Source organism: Haemaphysalis longicornis, unplaced genomic scaffold (genome assembly GCF_048455015.1).
Source record: "Haemaphysalis longicornis isolate Haplotype H1 unplaced genomic scaffold, Haemaphysalis longicornis Haplotype H1 scaffold_4, whole genome shotgun sequence".
Taxonomy (NCBI): Eukaryota; Metazoa; Arthropoda; class Arachnida; order Ixodida; family Ixodidae; genus Haemaphysalis; species Haemaphysalis longicornis.
Genome location: NW_027526361.1, coordinates 158,212,039 through 158,228,565, shown reverse-complemented (window position 1 = coordinate 158,228,565; position 16,527 = coordinate 158,212,039). Strand labels below are relative to the sequence as shown.

The 16,527-nt window shown below is 51.7% G+C and overlaps 1 protein-coding gene across 15 annotated transcripts in view; it reads left to right on the top strand.

The window, feature by feature from the left end:
- Positions 1–16,527, top strand: part of LOC144179462 (uncharacterized) — a 91,357-nt gene that overhangs the window by 41,764 nt on the left and 33,066 nt on the right. For 9 of the 15 annotated variants that reach the window (XR_013324240.1, XR_013324234.1, XR_013324239.1 and 6 more), the window contains 2 exons: positions 9,981–10,245; positions 13,181–13,325. Coding sequence is in view for 10 of the 15 variants with exons in the window: in XM_077707829.1 (XP_077563955.1) it covers positions 9,981–10,245; positions 13,181–13,325 (410 nt within the window). In the remaining 5 variants the exon portion in view is untranslated. The remainder of the gene's footprint in view (positions 1–9,980; positions 10,246–13,180; positions 13,326–16,527) is intronic. The other 6 variants (XR_013324237.1, XR_013324238.1, XM_077707827.1 and 3 more) reach the window with 1 other exon arrangement.

Genomic DNA, 16,527 nt, shown 5'->3' with positions numbered 1-16,527 from the left:
GGTACCGGTTAGCGTGTACTTTAACGTCACGTTCCCTTGTTGGGCTCGGTGGTGGGCGACCGGCTCTGCCGCCGAATTGACTCCATGCTCATATGGCTTTTTCTATCCCCCCACAAAAAACTGATCGGCCTTCTAAAAGGGGCCGCACCGAGGTAACACAACTGAAACCAGTCTCCCAAGGTGAAACTTTCACAAAATACCTGGTTATCCACTCTGAAGATGAAAATGCACCACTCGCTAAAAAATCTGTCTTCCTCATTGCAAAGTGCCTTGAAAGCGTTGTCGGCCGGGATTACCAAGCTAAGAAACTAGCCTCTGGTGATCTGCTGGTAGAGGTGCTACGAAAAAACCAAAGTCAGAACCTACTAAAACAGAACACCCTGGCTGAACTCAAAGTAACGGTCACACCACATCGTAGCCTGAATACAACGCAAGGCGTGATCTTTGAGAGGGAACTGCTTCACGAAACAGATGAGGATTTGCTTGAAGGACTGAGGGAACAGGGCGTCACGGCTGTGCGGCGGATCACCATGCGTCGCGCAGGTGAGGAAATTCGAACTAAGCATGTTGTTCTGACCTTCAACCGTCCAACGCTTCCTGAATCCGTCCATGCTGCCTTCATATCCTGTCCAGTACGCCCCTACATACCTAGTCCTCGAAGGTGTTTCAAGTGCCAGAAGTATGGCCATGGAACTCAGTCTTGTCATGGCCGACCCACCTGTGCTCACTGTGCACGTGCTGACCACACCAGTGATGACTGCAAAAAAGTACAAGTGAAATGTCCAAACTGTGGGGAACCGCACGCTGCGTATTCACGTGCATGTCCCGCATTCAAAAAGGAAAAAGAAATAATTCAACTCAAAGTCGCTGAAAACCTAACCTTTGCACAAGCACGCCTGAATCATGCCCTGCTTTCAGGCAGAAGTTACGCAGACGCTGCTCGCCGGGGGGTGGAGCGTCGCCTGGTGGATGCGGGCACCCAGTGCAACCTGGTCCCGCCACAGCCCCCCGCTCAGCAGCAGACAGTTGCTCCCGTGGCTTCTGCTGCTACACCCTCCTCTAGTGCTGCGCCTAAGGCCTCCAGCACGAGCTCTGGTGCTGTGCCTAAGGCCTCAAGCACGAGCTCAGTCCAGAGGAGTGATGATCTCGCTCCGTCCCGGGCATCTGCAAAACAGCAGAAGGCTGCTCCTGCGGTCACTGCTGTTGCAGCAACGTCCAGTGCTGTGGCTGTGGCCTCTAGCACAAACAGTGTCCCCACTGACACTTCTCCTTCAGAAACCTTGGATGAGGCCATGGATGTCTCTCCAAGCACACCTGCTTCTGAAACACAACAGGAGCGCCGCAGTTCCGCTGGTCGGGGTAAATCAAACAAACCGAAGTCGTCCAAGATCACTACACCGGGAACTCACTCGGCGACCTAGGTAAACTACTCAAAGGGCCCCAAAAACAAAACTCCCTCACTAATGACCCTTTTAATGGAAAAAGAACATCTCATGATCTGTATCTCTCTTCTCTTGGTATTTATGGCTGCTGAAAGTGTTATCCAGTGGAATTGTAGGGGGCTGTTGAACAACCTTGACGATATATATGATATACTCTCAAATCACAAACCAAACATACTGTGCCTGCAAGAAACACACCTACGCCCATCTCAGTCAAACTTTTTAACACAATACACTATATTTCGTAAAGACAGACTGAACTACCACCATCCGTCTGGTGGTGTGGCAATAATAGTACAAAAATCTGTTGCTTGTCAACACCTGCAGCTACAAACTTCACTTGAAGCAGTTGCTGTTACAGCCATAATTTTTGATAGTCTAATTACAGTGTGTTCTCTTTACATTCCACCGGACTATCGTCTATCCAGCGTCGAATTTGAAAACCTCACCAATGAGCTACTTGAACCCTACTTAATTATAGGGGATTTTAATGCCCACAACCCTCTCTGGGGATCTGCGCGAGCTGATGCGCGAGGGCGGCTAATTGAAAAGTTCATCACATCATCCGGCAGTTGCATCTTTAATAAGAAACATCCAACGTACAACACGGCCCACAACACATATTCTGCAATAGACCTGGCAATTGGCTCCGCAATTTTACTGCCCACCTGTGAGTGGAAACTAATTAACAACCCCTATGGCAGCGACCATTTCCCTGTGAAACTACTAGCTATAAGCAATAACTCCCAAGACACCGATTCGCCTCAAACTTTTAAACAACATGCAGCTGACTGGAAAACATTCAAAGAACTTTCCAGACTAACCCCTTCAGCAATAAGTCATTTAGATGTTGAAGCAGCCAGCTTACTTATTACGGCCCATATTCTTGACTGTGCTCAAAAGAGCATTCCAGAGACCACTCCTAAAACCCTCCCCAGACCTAGACCATGGTGGAATGAGGAGTGCAAGCGTGCACGTTCCGAACAGAATAAAGCATGGGCACTCTTACGCCGCTATCCTATGGCAGACAACCTGCTTAAGTTTAAACGGGCAAAAGCCAAAGGAAAGCGGACACGGCGCTTAGCAAAAAATGAAAGTTGGACAAGGTTTATATCGTCTATAAACTCTTACACAGACTCTCGCAAAGTATGGACTAGGATAAAGAAACTAAAAGGCTACAAGACCAACCCTACTCCCCTTGTAAATAGTGTGGGTAACACAATAAAAGACCAAGCAGATGCTCTCGGCAAACATTTTGAACACGTATTCAGTTCCTCTCATTGCACACAAACATTTTTACAGCAAAAGAAACCAGCTGAGCGCCAGCCCCTTTGTGTGAACCAACGCTCAAATGAAGGATACAATGCACCATTTACGATGCCCGAACTATTTACTGCATTGTCCACATGTGGTAAGTCAGCCCCTGGAGCTGACAGAATCAGCTATGAGATGATCAGGCACTTACACATTGACACACTTTACACAATACTCTCTCTCTTTAACAAAATATGGCAGAAAGGCCGCTTTCCAAAAGCATGGAAAGAGGCAATCATTGTACCTCTTCTAAAAGAGGGGAAAGAACCATCCTTTGCTGCTAGTTACAGGCCTATTGCCCTGACCAGCTGTTTGTGTAAGCTCCTGGAAAAAATGATAAACCGGCGACTTTTTTACTTTCTGGAGTTTCATGGTGTTCTAGACAAAAATCAGGCAGGGTTTAGGTCTTGGAGATCAACTACAGATAATCTGGTTGCGTTTGAATCGTATGTTAAAGATGCTTTTGTCCATAAACAGCACTGCTTCTCTGTATTCTTTGATATGGAGAAAGCCTACGACAGAACGTGGCGATATGGCATTCTATTGGACCTGCAGTCGTTTGGCCTTAGTGGCAGTATACTCAGTGTTATTCAAGACTATTTGTCTGATCGCACATTTCGTGTCCGTGTAGGGACTGCCCTGTCTAGAACATTTGTTCAAGAAAATGGCGTACCCCAGGGAGGAGTGCTGAGCTGTGCACTGTTCATTGTTAAAATGAGTTCTCTTAAAACTGTGCTGCCTGGGACTGTTTCATACTCTGCGTACGTTGACGATATCCAAGTTAGCTTTAAATCCTGTAATCTGTCGATATGTGAACGTCAAATCCAATTAAGTTTCAACAGACTGGTTACATGGGCTGAAAGAAATGGTTTTAAGTTTAACGCTGATAAAAGTGCTGTTGTTGTCTTTTCTAGGATATGCGGTGTACAACCTCTTCCTTGTATCACGTTAGGAGGTCAGCCCATACCAGTGAAAAAGGAACACAGGTTTCTAGGTATTTTGCTCGACCACAAGCTCACATTCATACCACACATTAAATTACTAAAAGTAAAATGCCTGAAAACAATGAACATTTTAAAGGTACTATCTCATCAGTCCTGGGGTACGTATACAAAATGTCTGCTAGCACCTTTTAATAGTGTTGTTAGGTCAAGAATAGACTACGCCTGCATTGTATACCAGTCTGCAACCAAAACAGCACTCAAAATGTTGGACCCAGTATACAACTTGGGGCTTCGCTTGGCCACAGGGGCATATCAAACAAGTCCTATTCCATCCCTTCATGTCGAATCAAACCAGTGGTCTCTAGGGTACCAGCGCGCCTACACTGCTCTGATGTATGCTGCAAAGATGACTTCTTTGAAGGAACACCCTCTGAATACCATAATGAAAAATAACACATCTGATCATCTCTTTGAAAACTGACCATCCATAGCTGCACTTTTCCCGCTGGCAGTTTCACACCTCGTCAGCGAGTTCCAAGTTCCTCTCACTGATGTCTACTGTACCTCAGTTTATGACTTGGTCGCTCCGTGGGACACTTTCCCAATTCACTGTGACATGTCCTTTAGAGAAATTCAAAAAAAAAATGTAGCAAACTTTGTCATCACTCAGCATTTTCTGTTCCTCCGTGACAAATACAAGGCAGCTGAATTTTATACAGATGCTTCAAAAACTACCACAACCGTATCCTGTGCTGCAAATGGCCCCCTGCTTAATATATCCAAAACAATGAACAGGAACACAAGTATATTCACTGCAGAGGCGCACGGTATTCTACTGGCTTTGAACCACATTCTTCAAAACAAAGTTAAGAAGTCAGTTATATACACAGATTCTCTCAGTGTCGTCTCAAATCTTTCATCTGGGAAGGTCAGTAGAAACCCTACTTTTAATTGTGTTTTAAGAGCTCTCCACTCTGCTTATGGCCTGAAACTCTTTGTCACAGTCTGCTGGGTTCCTGGCCATTGTGGCATTCCTGGAAATGAAGCTGCTGACCGTAGTGCTGCAGCTGCCGCCCTTCGAAGCAGCATAGACATAAACAAGGTCCCATATCAAGATCTGAAACCTTTTGTAAAAAGGAAGCTGCGGGACCACTGGCAGCAACAATGGGACAGAGAAACAGAGAATAAACTGCATGTCGTTAAACCCAAAATAGGAAAGCCCCCTGCTGAAAAACATGACAGATTTGTGGAGGTAGCTCTATGCAGATTGAGAATTGGTCACACACACATCACACACTCATACCTTTTAACAGACGCAAACAAGCCACACTGTCATCGGTGTGGGGGGCAGCTCTCAGTTCTTCATGTGCTTGTTGAATGTGAGATGTGCAACATAGAAAGAAAACGCCACTTTCATGAAATATACACTCATTGCATACCCTTGCACCCTTCATTATTTTTATCAGATAGTCCCATGTTTTCTTACAGAAGAGTCTTTAATTACCTTGCCGATGTTGAATTCTTAAAGTACATAACATACTCCCCATGATCTCACTTGTCCTCATGTTCCGCCACAAAACAATGGCGGTATTGTGGGGTTTTTAAAAACTTGCATACCAATATTTCTTACTTTTAATTATGGCCCTATACACCAACTTCCATAGTTTAATTTTGATGTAGTGGATTTTTTACAGATTCCATTTTATTATGCCTTATAGCATCCCACCATTGTCATGGCGCTCTTTGCCCTCGTCGGCCTTGCGCCATAAAACCGTAAATCATCATCAAGCACCGCGCCAGCGTCCCGCTGACGGGAAGGTTGGACGCGAGTCGCCGAATGTTCCAGAAGCAAAAAACAAAAGTTGAGGAGGGGGGGGCGGAGACAGCTCGCAGCCGGGGCGGATGCGCCACCAAGGTAAAAAAATTACAAGGCCCAGTTAGTGGGAGAGAAGGGGGAAGGGGGGATGCCTCCGCGGTAATTCCCCACCACGCATACCAACGGCTCAGAGCCGCGGTTATTACGCGGAGAATCGCGACGAATGTTGTAGCAGCGCTGTATATAAGGGCAGAATTGTAGTAGGGTGGCTGTGTATACATATACCGTGCTTGAAACCAGCCAATCGACTTTAACAGTACTGTGTTGTTGTTAAATTCAAGGCTCCGGCTTGCTGATGTTTGAACTTGGGCTGGTGCGTTCTTTTGCGTGTTTATGCATATTTTGACAAAAACCGCGCGTAGAAGGAAAAAGTTGTGGCAAGGGTAGTAGCGGAAGCCCGCACCCACCGGCGCGGGGCACGGAGGGGCGATCGCTCCTCGCCCGGAGGCAACGTCGTCACCTCACGTCGCGCACCACGTGAGTCCAGACGGCCCAATGGGGCGCGGGGGAGAACGCGGTGACGTCACGAGCCGTACACCGGGCGGGAGGAAGGACGGCGCGCGTGCGGGGCAGTCCGGTTCGGGACAGCGAGGAGATCGGCTGCCAGGTAATCCCTCTTCCCGAAGCCGGTCGGATCACTCGGCCCATTCATGTGGGGGAGCTCAAGCCGTACTTCCAAAGGGAAAAAACGGCAAGCAGCACCGAGGAATTGCAGGAGCAGGACCCAGCGAAAGCAGCCCCCGCGAACGCAGCGGCCCCTCATCGCTACAACACCCGACGGGGACGGCGAAATCGCCCGCGGCAGTTGAGCGGCACTCGGGCGGCTGGGGAATAAGGGAGGAACCTGCAATGTCACCACCCAATCGCGGGCCAAGTGACCCCCTGGCGGCGAACGCCTCCCAAGCAAGACAAGAAACGGCCAGCCCGCAACCCGCGGGATCAGTCTAGCAGCAGCGGCCGAGCGGTCAGGAACAGAAATGGAAAACTGCCCACCAACACCACCACCCAGCAGCGGCAGCACTGGCGGACGTGGCCCATGGGGAAGGACCCGAAGGACTCGGCCCAACTTCAACCAGCACCGCTGGGACGCGCGTTACCGGCCGTGGTTTGAGCGGACGGAGAGGCCCGGCGGCGGCGGAGGCGCTTCAAATTCACGTGGGACGACCTGGTGCCACGTGCGGCCGAGGCAGCGCGACCCGGGGCGCCGTCGTACGCGCCGCGGCGGAGCTGGGAGAGCCGCGGTGCCCGAGCACCCTCCACGGGCTCCACGCGACAACCAGATCCACTGCGGGACGGCAATTTCCGCGGCCCAGCGCAGCACACCCGACATCAGCCGGCCCCGGGGGGCAGCGGGGAGCCCCGGAGGAAGCGCAGCGTGGCCACGTGGGTGGCCCAAGAGGGAAGTAGCCCCCCCACGTGGCTACTGTAGCTCGGCCCCGTGGAAGGCGCAGCTGCGCATTGAACTGAGCCTGCCCCTGGAGCTCGTCCCCGGGGTCTTCCGGGGCCACACGCCGCGCGGCTACCTGGCTCGCTTCCCCAACGGCGTCGTGGCTCCGGACCCACTGGCCACCGACTGCGGGGTGCTGCTGGTGTCGGAGACGAAGCACCGGGCACTCACGGGGCACGGGCCGGACCTGGAGGACGGAGGCGACCCTACCAGCGTGGCTGCCGTGTGGGCCCGGATGCAGCGGGACCCCGCGTACCGGGCCGCCATTTTGGCCCCGCCGGCGGGCAGCGGCAACGCGGTCGGACCGGGTGTGCCCACCGAGGAGGGAGGGGTGCCAGCGGCCCGACCAGGCCGCTCACCGGTGGCGGAGGCCCCGCCGGCCAGGCCTAACCCCGAGGCGCTTAGGCTCTGGGAGGGGTCGCCGTCGTGCGAAGCGGCCGTCCTGCAGCCGGCCCCTACCCAGCACGAGGAGGCAAACGCCTCCAGCGATGGGGACGCCGACATGCTGGACCTGGGGTGCGGGGACCCGACGACACGGACGAACATGCAGCCCGCCTTCAGAAGCTCTTGGAGGAGCTGGAGGCGGAATGAAAGGTAGGCGAAACCGCTTAGCCTAAGGTGGTTAGAATGCTAGCCATCTTGGATTCGGACACCATCTTGAAACCGGGGTGGTGACAGGCTTAAGGGAGGAGGAGTGGGGAAAGGGTAGTAGCGGAAGCCCGCGCCCACCGGCGCGGGGCACAGAGGGGCGATCGCTCCTCGCCCGGAGGCAACGTCGTCACCTCACGTCACGCACCACGTGAGTCCAGACGGCCCAATGGGGCGCGGGGGAGAACGCGGTGACGTCACGAGCCGTACGGCCGGGCGGGAGGAAGGACGGCGCGCGCGCCGGGGCAGTCCGGTTCGGGACAGCGAGGAGATCGGCTGCCAGGTAATCCCTCTTCCCTTTCCAGGCGAACTTCATACGCGGGCGGCCCCGTCACGAGCCGAACGGCTCCGGCCGCCGCCACATCGGAGCAAGCAGAAGAAGGGGGTACTGGAATTCGCACAATAAACCCCGCCATTGCTTGTTGGACGTTTGTCTTTCTGTTGCCTGCCTCTCACGCCGGCCCGTATACACGGAAGCCGCGTGCGGAGGACCGTCCGAGCCAAACCCACGCAACAAAGTACATGTGCTTTATTTTGGGAAAATACATATAATTTCATTCCCATTCCATTCCGGGCAAAAGGCACTTAATTCCATTCCCATTCCATTCCTTCAAGTGTTGTCGCCATTCCATTCCAATTCCGTTCCGGGGTCGCGAAAATGTGGAATGATTCCGGATTCATTCCGATTCTGGACTGGTAACTCCGCAACACTGGCTGGGAGGGGCTGACGGAATGGCTTGCATGTCCTAGCACCCACGCAGAACAATAAACGGTGCATCTCGGCGAAAAAAAAATACGTCCACAAGCTCTTTAATCACGCGCGCACAAGGCCACCTTTCCGCCTTCCGAAGCCAAAAAACTGCATCGTCTGCTGAAGGAGCACACTCCCGCCAAGTGGCGCCATCTGGCGGCAGTGGTGGGCTTACATTGCAAACGGCGCCACGCTCTCCCATAGCGAAGCGCTCCGCTCGAGACACTAGCCAGTATATTCTAGGCACTATACCCCGGGATTGTTAAACTGCGCCACATTTTCAACGTGTAAAAACTCGTAAAAAATTAAAACATGCCCTAGGGTCTTTATATGTTAATATTATATTTTCCGTGGATAAATTACTTCCCAGCAATGCAGCTTGGTCTTTGTGAGATGGCCTTCCCACATTGAGTGTTGCACAGCGAAGCACGTCCATTTATGGAGGGAGTATGGCAGGTGGCTGTAATTCTTGTTTTATTGCAACTATTCCAGAACAAGCTATATGACAATCAAACGACTCCTTCAGGCTGAGACATTACACCGAGTCCCATGTACTTTTCGAAATGACATAGTTCACAGTGAAGTTGTAAATTTTGTGGAATTCTCGTCTGCAGCCAATGCATGGGCTTCTACGGGAGGGAAAAGGGCAGCCCCGTGATTGTTCACCAGAATGAAACTCTGCTTCTTCAAAGTTTCGTTCAAAGCATATTGTTGCTCACATTGAGGCTCAGCACCACAGCTTTGCAGCGGACCGGGTGTGCCGAGGAGGGAGGGGTGCCAGCGGCCCGACCAGGCCGCTCACCGGTGGCGGAGGCCCCGCTGGCCAGGCCTAACCCCGAGGCGCTTAGGCTCTGGGCCATCCTTCTTCATGAAGCAGAAAGGCGCTGACTTTTATTGAAGTTCATACTAATCGTTTCCTAAAACGTCAGCTATGACTTGATAAACATGGTCATATAAGTGACCAGGCCGCTTACGTTAGTTGGTCAGGGTTGTGTCAGACAAGTCCAATGCATTTAATGGCTGTGTTAGGCAGCGTCAGCCGGCAAAGTGCCACAGTAACTATGAACCTGTTCGTTCGTAGCTTTAATTGTTCACCCCACAATTCTTACTGCTATAAAAAGAATGTGCCCTGATTTTTAGCACAAATAGCTCGTTCAGCAAGCTTATAAGCCCTGCCTAATTTGCGTTTGCTGTTGCTGGCCTCAGCCAATCGCACAACTGGGCATATAAGTTCTGTCGTGGGAAATGAGCTGGGTCGCATGTCCATTCCATTTTTTCCTCATTATGTAGCCTATTTGAGCAAAGTCTACGTTAAAAGTGGTGTCAGTACGATTCTAACGAGGCAATCTTTTGAATGAACCAAACGTGTTTTGTCTGCATGGCCCCTTTGAGGGCCACTTGCTGAACTTCCGGGCGAGCCACGGAAGTTGGCCCTCTTGTGTCGTCCCACAGGGGGTGGTGAGTGCAGAGGGACCTGCAAAGGTGGGCACACCACAAGGCTCTGTCCTTGGTCCCACCTTGTTCTCGCATGCACAGTGCCTTCCCTGCTGTTGCGCAGGAGGAGTGCCCCCGCAGGGAGGAGGAGGAGCAGCTGCTGTTCAACGGGGAGTGTCCCCCGAGCCCTCCCCCAACCCCTGCGCCCCCACCCAAAGAGCCCTCCTCCCCCCGGTCCCCCGCCCGTGGGGCAGCGGGGGGCTGGAGGAGGGGGGCAAGGGGGGGCCCAACCTCCAGGTTCCCCCTGCGGGGCAGGCGGGGGGCTCCCCCCCACAGGTTCCAGCGGGGATGGATGCCCAGCTACCAGCACCCCCGCCGGGAGGGCATGGGTGAGTGGTGGCCGCACTGTCGTGCAGCGCGTCGGGCTGTCTGCACGCACAGGGCAGCACGAGGGACTGGGCAGGGTGGCCGTTACGCGAGCAGTTGCACTCCATCAGGGACGCTCCATCCACTCAGCGCAGCAGCAGCCTTACATGGTGTACCCTCCGACAGATTTTATCTGCACATTGCCTGGGCATACGAGGGATGCCAGTGCTAATTTGTAACCACCGCGTAACCACCGACCACAGGTAGCGTGTTGGCGCAAACACGGGCTTGACACGGGCTTCGAAAGCAGGTAGTGAAGTCTGTCGATGAAGCACTCGTCAAAGAATGCCCGGTTTGACTTGGTCAACCTTTAACTGTAATTAGTATACAATTCGTCCCAAGCCTGTCCTTGTCTACGGTTGTGGTCCCGCTTCCGGCGTTTTCCAAGCTGGATGGCTTGCTGGGCTATATCCGCTGTGTGGTCAGACGCCCTCATCCATGGCCAAGCTCGCATGCGCGCAGAAGAGCTGGTCAGGCGCGAACAAGCTGCGCATGCGCCAAGCCGGCAGCGGAGGCGGAAGGGGCCTGCAAACGGCGCAGCTGCGCTCCAAAGTCCACATTTATCGCGACGGTCCAATGTGATTAGTGAAGCTTTTTTTTAAGAAATTGCAAAGATGTTCAAGAGGTCACACTGGTCACTCTAGTGTGTCCTCTTGTCACACTTTGTCTTGTCTTGTCACGGCGTGACCTTTTGTCCGTCATTTAAATACGCGGGTTTGATTTCCGGCCACTTCTCGGATGGAGGCAAAAAGCAAAAGCGCCCGTGTGTTCGAGATTTCAGTGCACGTTAAAAATTCCCAAATGGTTAAAATTAATCCGGAGTCATTGCCTGTGTAGTGCTAAACCTCCTAATAAAAATCACTCTGTTTTGACGAGAAGCACTGTCCTGGAATGTGGGTTTAATAGCAATGCTCCTTCCTCCACCGGGACATGATGGGCTGCACTCAGTGGGAGCCTGCCCATCGCACTGGGCCATGTCGCAATTAGAGCCACTGGGATTGTTCTTGCTTTGGGCTGTGATCGTTCTTGCTTTGGGCTGTGATCCTCTAAAAACGAGGAGAGCATGGAGGTCACTATTTGTTGACCCTTTGCCTACCGAGTATTTTTGCAAAAAATACCGATTTTTTTTATTTGTCAACCGATTCTACTCGTCTTGAAGCAACGGAAAAAAAATTTAAAGGGCACTTCATGTCTAAGGTACGTGCAGAATATTTTCTTAAACATAAAGAGAACATGAGGTTCACTGTACTGCACCATGGAGAGTTCCTGATTCTTTGGATCCCTCGGTGCAGAAAATGTCTGTAAAAAAATCTGACGCCAGCACGGCTGCCGCAGGCGGTTGGGAGCGTTGTCGTGTGGGGCTCTCCTCTCCGGCATCGGTGCCACAGCCTGCACTTGCAAATTCGTGTGCCGTTTGGTTGTTCGGAATGGCGCATGGCAGTGCTCACAGCTCTCCAAGTTCACTCTCGGGGCTCTCCTTTTCGGTGTCGCAACACCTGGTCCCACCGAGGTCTGGGAAAAGGCTTAGCATCGCTGCAGTTATCCAGACACTGCTTTGCGAGGCCGCGACAGCGACCTTCCCCCGCGCAATCTTTCACTGCACTATCACCCCCTTTCGTGTATTTGCAAACTGATTTTCAGCAATAGTCCCGGTCTGGCAGGCGGTGACAAGTTTTAGCTGCTGCAGTGTATGCCGTATCGTGCATACACCGCACAGTGGGCTGCTTGTCAACCGAGCAGGCAGATGCTTGCCGCGGTCGTGCATGTAGCGGGCGTTTGTGCCTGCAGAGGCACTCCGTGTTTTTCAGCGTATTCATACCTTGTAAACGACGCGCTATATCTACAAACTCAGCTAAGCTCGTGTAACGGATGGCGACGATCTACATTCGTCCGTGCCACCGGTGCAGGACGAATACGCCGTGCCGCCGGTGCAAAAGCGCCGAGAACACTGATTGGCTACAGCATTTAAAAGGGCCCACCAATAGCGCAGCAGTACTGTTCAGAGCTTCGTGCGTCACAGGGTGCGTCACAAGCAGTCTGTCGCATGTCAGAGCGTGGCAGTGTGGCGGCAAGGAAGCGGTAGGTGAGCAAGGAACGAAAGAAAGGATCTTTGCGGCCCCTGCTTTACGCAGGGGTATGCATTGTCGTGAAGGGGTACTCTAGCGATTGCGCGATTGAAATGGCGACCTTGAGAAGCCTATTTAGGGCTCCTTTAAGGGGGGACACCCCTCTTAAAACTATTTCTTTTAATTTTTAAGTAAACTCTGTGAAACTTGTCAGTCTTGCTGCTTTCCCCCCACTGATTTCAAATATGGCATTATTTTTTTAGTTGGTCAATTAGGTCCTGAGATAGTTAGTGGTAATTAACCATTTTTGGAGGAACAATAGACAAAACTGTGTTGGTCAGAAAACTGTAATCTTTACATTTTCCAACACTATGAAACCCTGGTGAGTGCAATAAGACAATCAGTTTTTTTATTCATCGCTTGGAACTGATTTTACCGCTCATTAAACTTTAGTGTTTGAAGTTGGCACTCAAAATGGCTCCTTGCCAGTGTTGCCACCTGTAAAATTAGTTTCAAGCGACGCATCAAAAAACTAATTGTCTTATTGCACTCACCAGTGTTCATAGTATTAGAAAATGTAAACATTACAGTTTTCTTACCAACACAGTTTTGTCTATTGTTCCTCCAAAAATGGTTAATTACCTCTAATTATCTCGGGACTTAATTGACCAACAAAAAAAATAATGCCATATTTGAAATCAGTGGAGGAAAAGCAGCAAGACTGACAAGTTTCACAGAGTTTACTTAAAAATTAAAAAAGTTTTTTTAAGAGCAGTGTCCCCCCTTAAAGGGGCCGCCCCTTCCAAGAGGTCACGTGTGTGTGCGTGTGCAGGGAGCAGCAGTTCGTCCCCTGGGCCTGTGCGTGGCGAGGGGAAGGAGGAGCACTGGCAGGAGAAGGCGCTGCCCCGCTCAGAGCAGGACGAGGCCTCCATGCTGGCACGGGCGCTCGAGCTCAGCCGCCTGGACGACGTCTGCAGGTGCGCAGGGTTCGGGGCCACAGGGGGCCACTTGGCACGACGCCCCAGTGGTCCGCATGAGAGCGGCAGGATGCCAGTGTTGCCACACGGCACCCAATGTCTCCTTACAAATACGATTATCCAAGTGAGCATGGCCAGTAAACACGGTGCCATCAAAGTAACCACGATGACAGTCTACGCTCATTACAACCAGGGTTGGAGGGGTGTGAACTTTGACCAGTGCTGCACATACATGCTAGAGACACTTTGTTCTTTCTGTGTGCCTGCAGCACCTCTGCACAGCCTTCACACGGTTGGGAAAGAATGGCCTAAAAACCTTGTTTCCGAAGCTTAGCATTGGCACTTGGAAAAGGCCTAACCCATGTGGTGGAGTGCGTCCAGAATATAGATGCACGATAAGCTGAGCAAATAGAGCAGGAATATAACTAGGAGCAATTACTAACCCGATATAACAATCAGTTGTGGCCAGGAGAATTAGCTAGGCTCTTTTAAAACCCTTCGTGACGAGGCAGGTTTACCCAGAACTGTTCATGAGGCAATTTGGATGGCTGCCTGACGTTCCCCCAAGGCAGCCTCCACATTCTTATACAATTCGAGTCTGGTCGTTGAAACAGCTCATTGGAAATAATTTGATGAAGGACAGCTGTAAAAGTCGAAAGCTCTACCAGTTGGACTGCGCACAATGGAGGGGAGCCAACCTCCTGCTTCAGGCACGTCTTGCCTTTTTCACCGAACGGAACGGGAACGATGCATGCGTGGGAACGATAAAGGCCCAGCCTCAGTGAACCTGAGTTCTTTAGTGCCACCAACCAAGGGAGGCAAGATCTGGCCTTCCTGCCTTGGGGGCAATATGCAAGCCGCCTTGGGTGAACCAACCAGTGGCTAGTAAGCAGCACCGTGTGTCGTCGTTTCTTGTCCCGTCTTTTTGCGCTGTTTTGAATTTCAGTTAGTGTGCACCAACTAGCCCAAAGCACCCCTATTGCGCCAAGCTTGTTTCTCAGCGCCGTCCCGCGGCCGAATTGAGCCGCGAAATACGGCCGCCGTGATGCCCTGTGCCCGAAAACTTGACTGCAGCATCGTGTTTTGGGTTTCAAGGTGGCGATGGTTTTGTTTTTCTCGAAGCTATGAACGGGAGCAGAAACTAGCCGCCTTCTCCACCTTCACTTTGGATTTATTTGTGTCGCATTGGCACGGGTCTTTTGCCGGGGCTGGTCGCTGCACCACCAGCACTAGGAAATGACCAAAAAACAAGTTAGATGTATTTGTGTCATACCACAAACCGATAAAAACAGAACAATATTCTTAGAAAAGTTGTAGTTTGTTGGAGGTGAGCTTCAATTGAGTGGACCATTTTTGATGGGTGAGGTCAGGGATGCCTCGCCCTCACAGGTTAGCTCGGTTCACCTTTGTTGCGAGGTAACTGTGCTCATTTTGGCTGGCGAACTTAGGGGTTAGCTTTGCTCACGTGGAGGATGGTGCGCTCTCGTAGCGTAGTGACTCTCGCAACTGCGTGATGGGCGAAGACGTTCTGCTTCCCACGCCCTGAAACCACTGTTCTGTGGAAGAAATGCAAGCAAACCCTTCATTTTACGGAATGCCACTGTGAGTTGAGCTTAGCACTGCCGTCTACTGGACACAAAGCGAGGCCTTTTATTTGATCCGTGGGACCCTGCGCCGCCCATCTGAATGGGGATAACGTCGCTGGGGCCGAAGGTCATATAGTATGAGTTCCTGGTGTATGGCTGGTAAAGTAGGGGGCTGGTGCAGTGCCCCTGTGCCAGCCCCTGCTCCCAGGGCTGGTCCCAAACCCGTGTGCCTTGTTCCGTCCCTGCCCCAGCTATAATTTTCTGTCGAGGAACTTTGTTGTTTGGAAATTGCAGGAGTAATCTGTGCATAACGCACAGATTCCAGTGAGGTAACTTTTTCTCTGCAACTTCATTATATCGGGGATTTCGTTATTTTGAAAGTGGTACCAAGATTTCACTGTACAGAGAGGTACATCTTATACTCCGGCAAACTGTGAGGCTGGCGCGCCAATTCCTTCCACCAATCCCTTTGGTTTCTTTTCTACCTTTGGCAGTTTCTGTTATTATCATTGCCTGTCTTTTTTCCCCCACCTTTGCCCAGTTTTTGAGAAAGCAGGCCGGTTGCCGGTCTGCACTTAAAACCTGCTTTTTTTAGCCGTTTCTTTGGCCATCGGGCCTCGATTGTTCCTCCTGGCGTTTTGTAAGCGCCAATGCGGCAACTACAACGATGCATGTGCCGACCAGCTGCACAAAGACACGCGAGCAGAAAATGCGCGGGCGAGCGTGCTCCCCCCCGAGACAGAAGGGGACCACGGGGAGGAACGGCTGCTGCTGCTGCTGTGGCCAGGTGCCGCCCTGAGTTCACTAGGACCGAGCCTCGAAGGGTGGCTCTCAAAGGGCAGTGCTGGGTGCAGTAATGCCTGGATTTGTGCAGACGTTCCCAACGTCAGTTTCCAGACTTGCGCAATATTTGTGAACCACTTTACATCTTGTGCCATGAAAACGCCAAGCAAGGCGTCAGTGGTTACGGGCTTTCCTTGCTTGCTTCAGGAGCACGGATTCTCCTGCCTCAAAAGAGTGAAAATTATGCCAGTGCATGTTCCGGAAACAGTGGAGATCTAATCTGAGTATGAGAGCTGGCTCCTGGCCATTGACGACAGTGCCACAGCCGCAAGGTGCACTTAAAGCGCAAGCACGTTTTTTCTTTCTGGGGCATGTGGTAACCCTACCGCCTCACAGCATCAGTTGTTTCTGGTTTGCGCCTGTTGCTGGCTCCCTGGCCAGCTCCCCTCACCTTGTGCCATGGTCGCACCCCAACTTCGCATTAACTTTGTGGAAAGAAAGTGCGATCACTGTGCAGATAAAGGCCGGCTAGAACGGAGCACTTGCTCGGGGGCAAGGCAAGAACGGCCATAGCTCGTGTACGGTATCACTCTGCCTAAGCGGCATGCACAGATGTAAAAGGGCGCGCGCGTTTTGAAAGGAGATTGGTATGAATGTCTGCCTTTTCTCGCGTAGTTTGTTTGTCGTCACTGCAGTAATTTATGAGCATATTAAGTCCGCGAAACCCGGGAAACGGCTCGTGCCTTGTTCAAAACACTCCCAGTAACGCACCACTTCCGCCGCTGCGATGATGAGGCACAGTGGCAGCTGCTGTTGCCGTTCTTAAGTTGTGC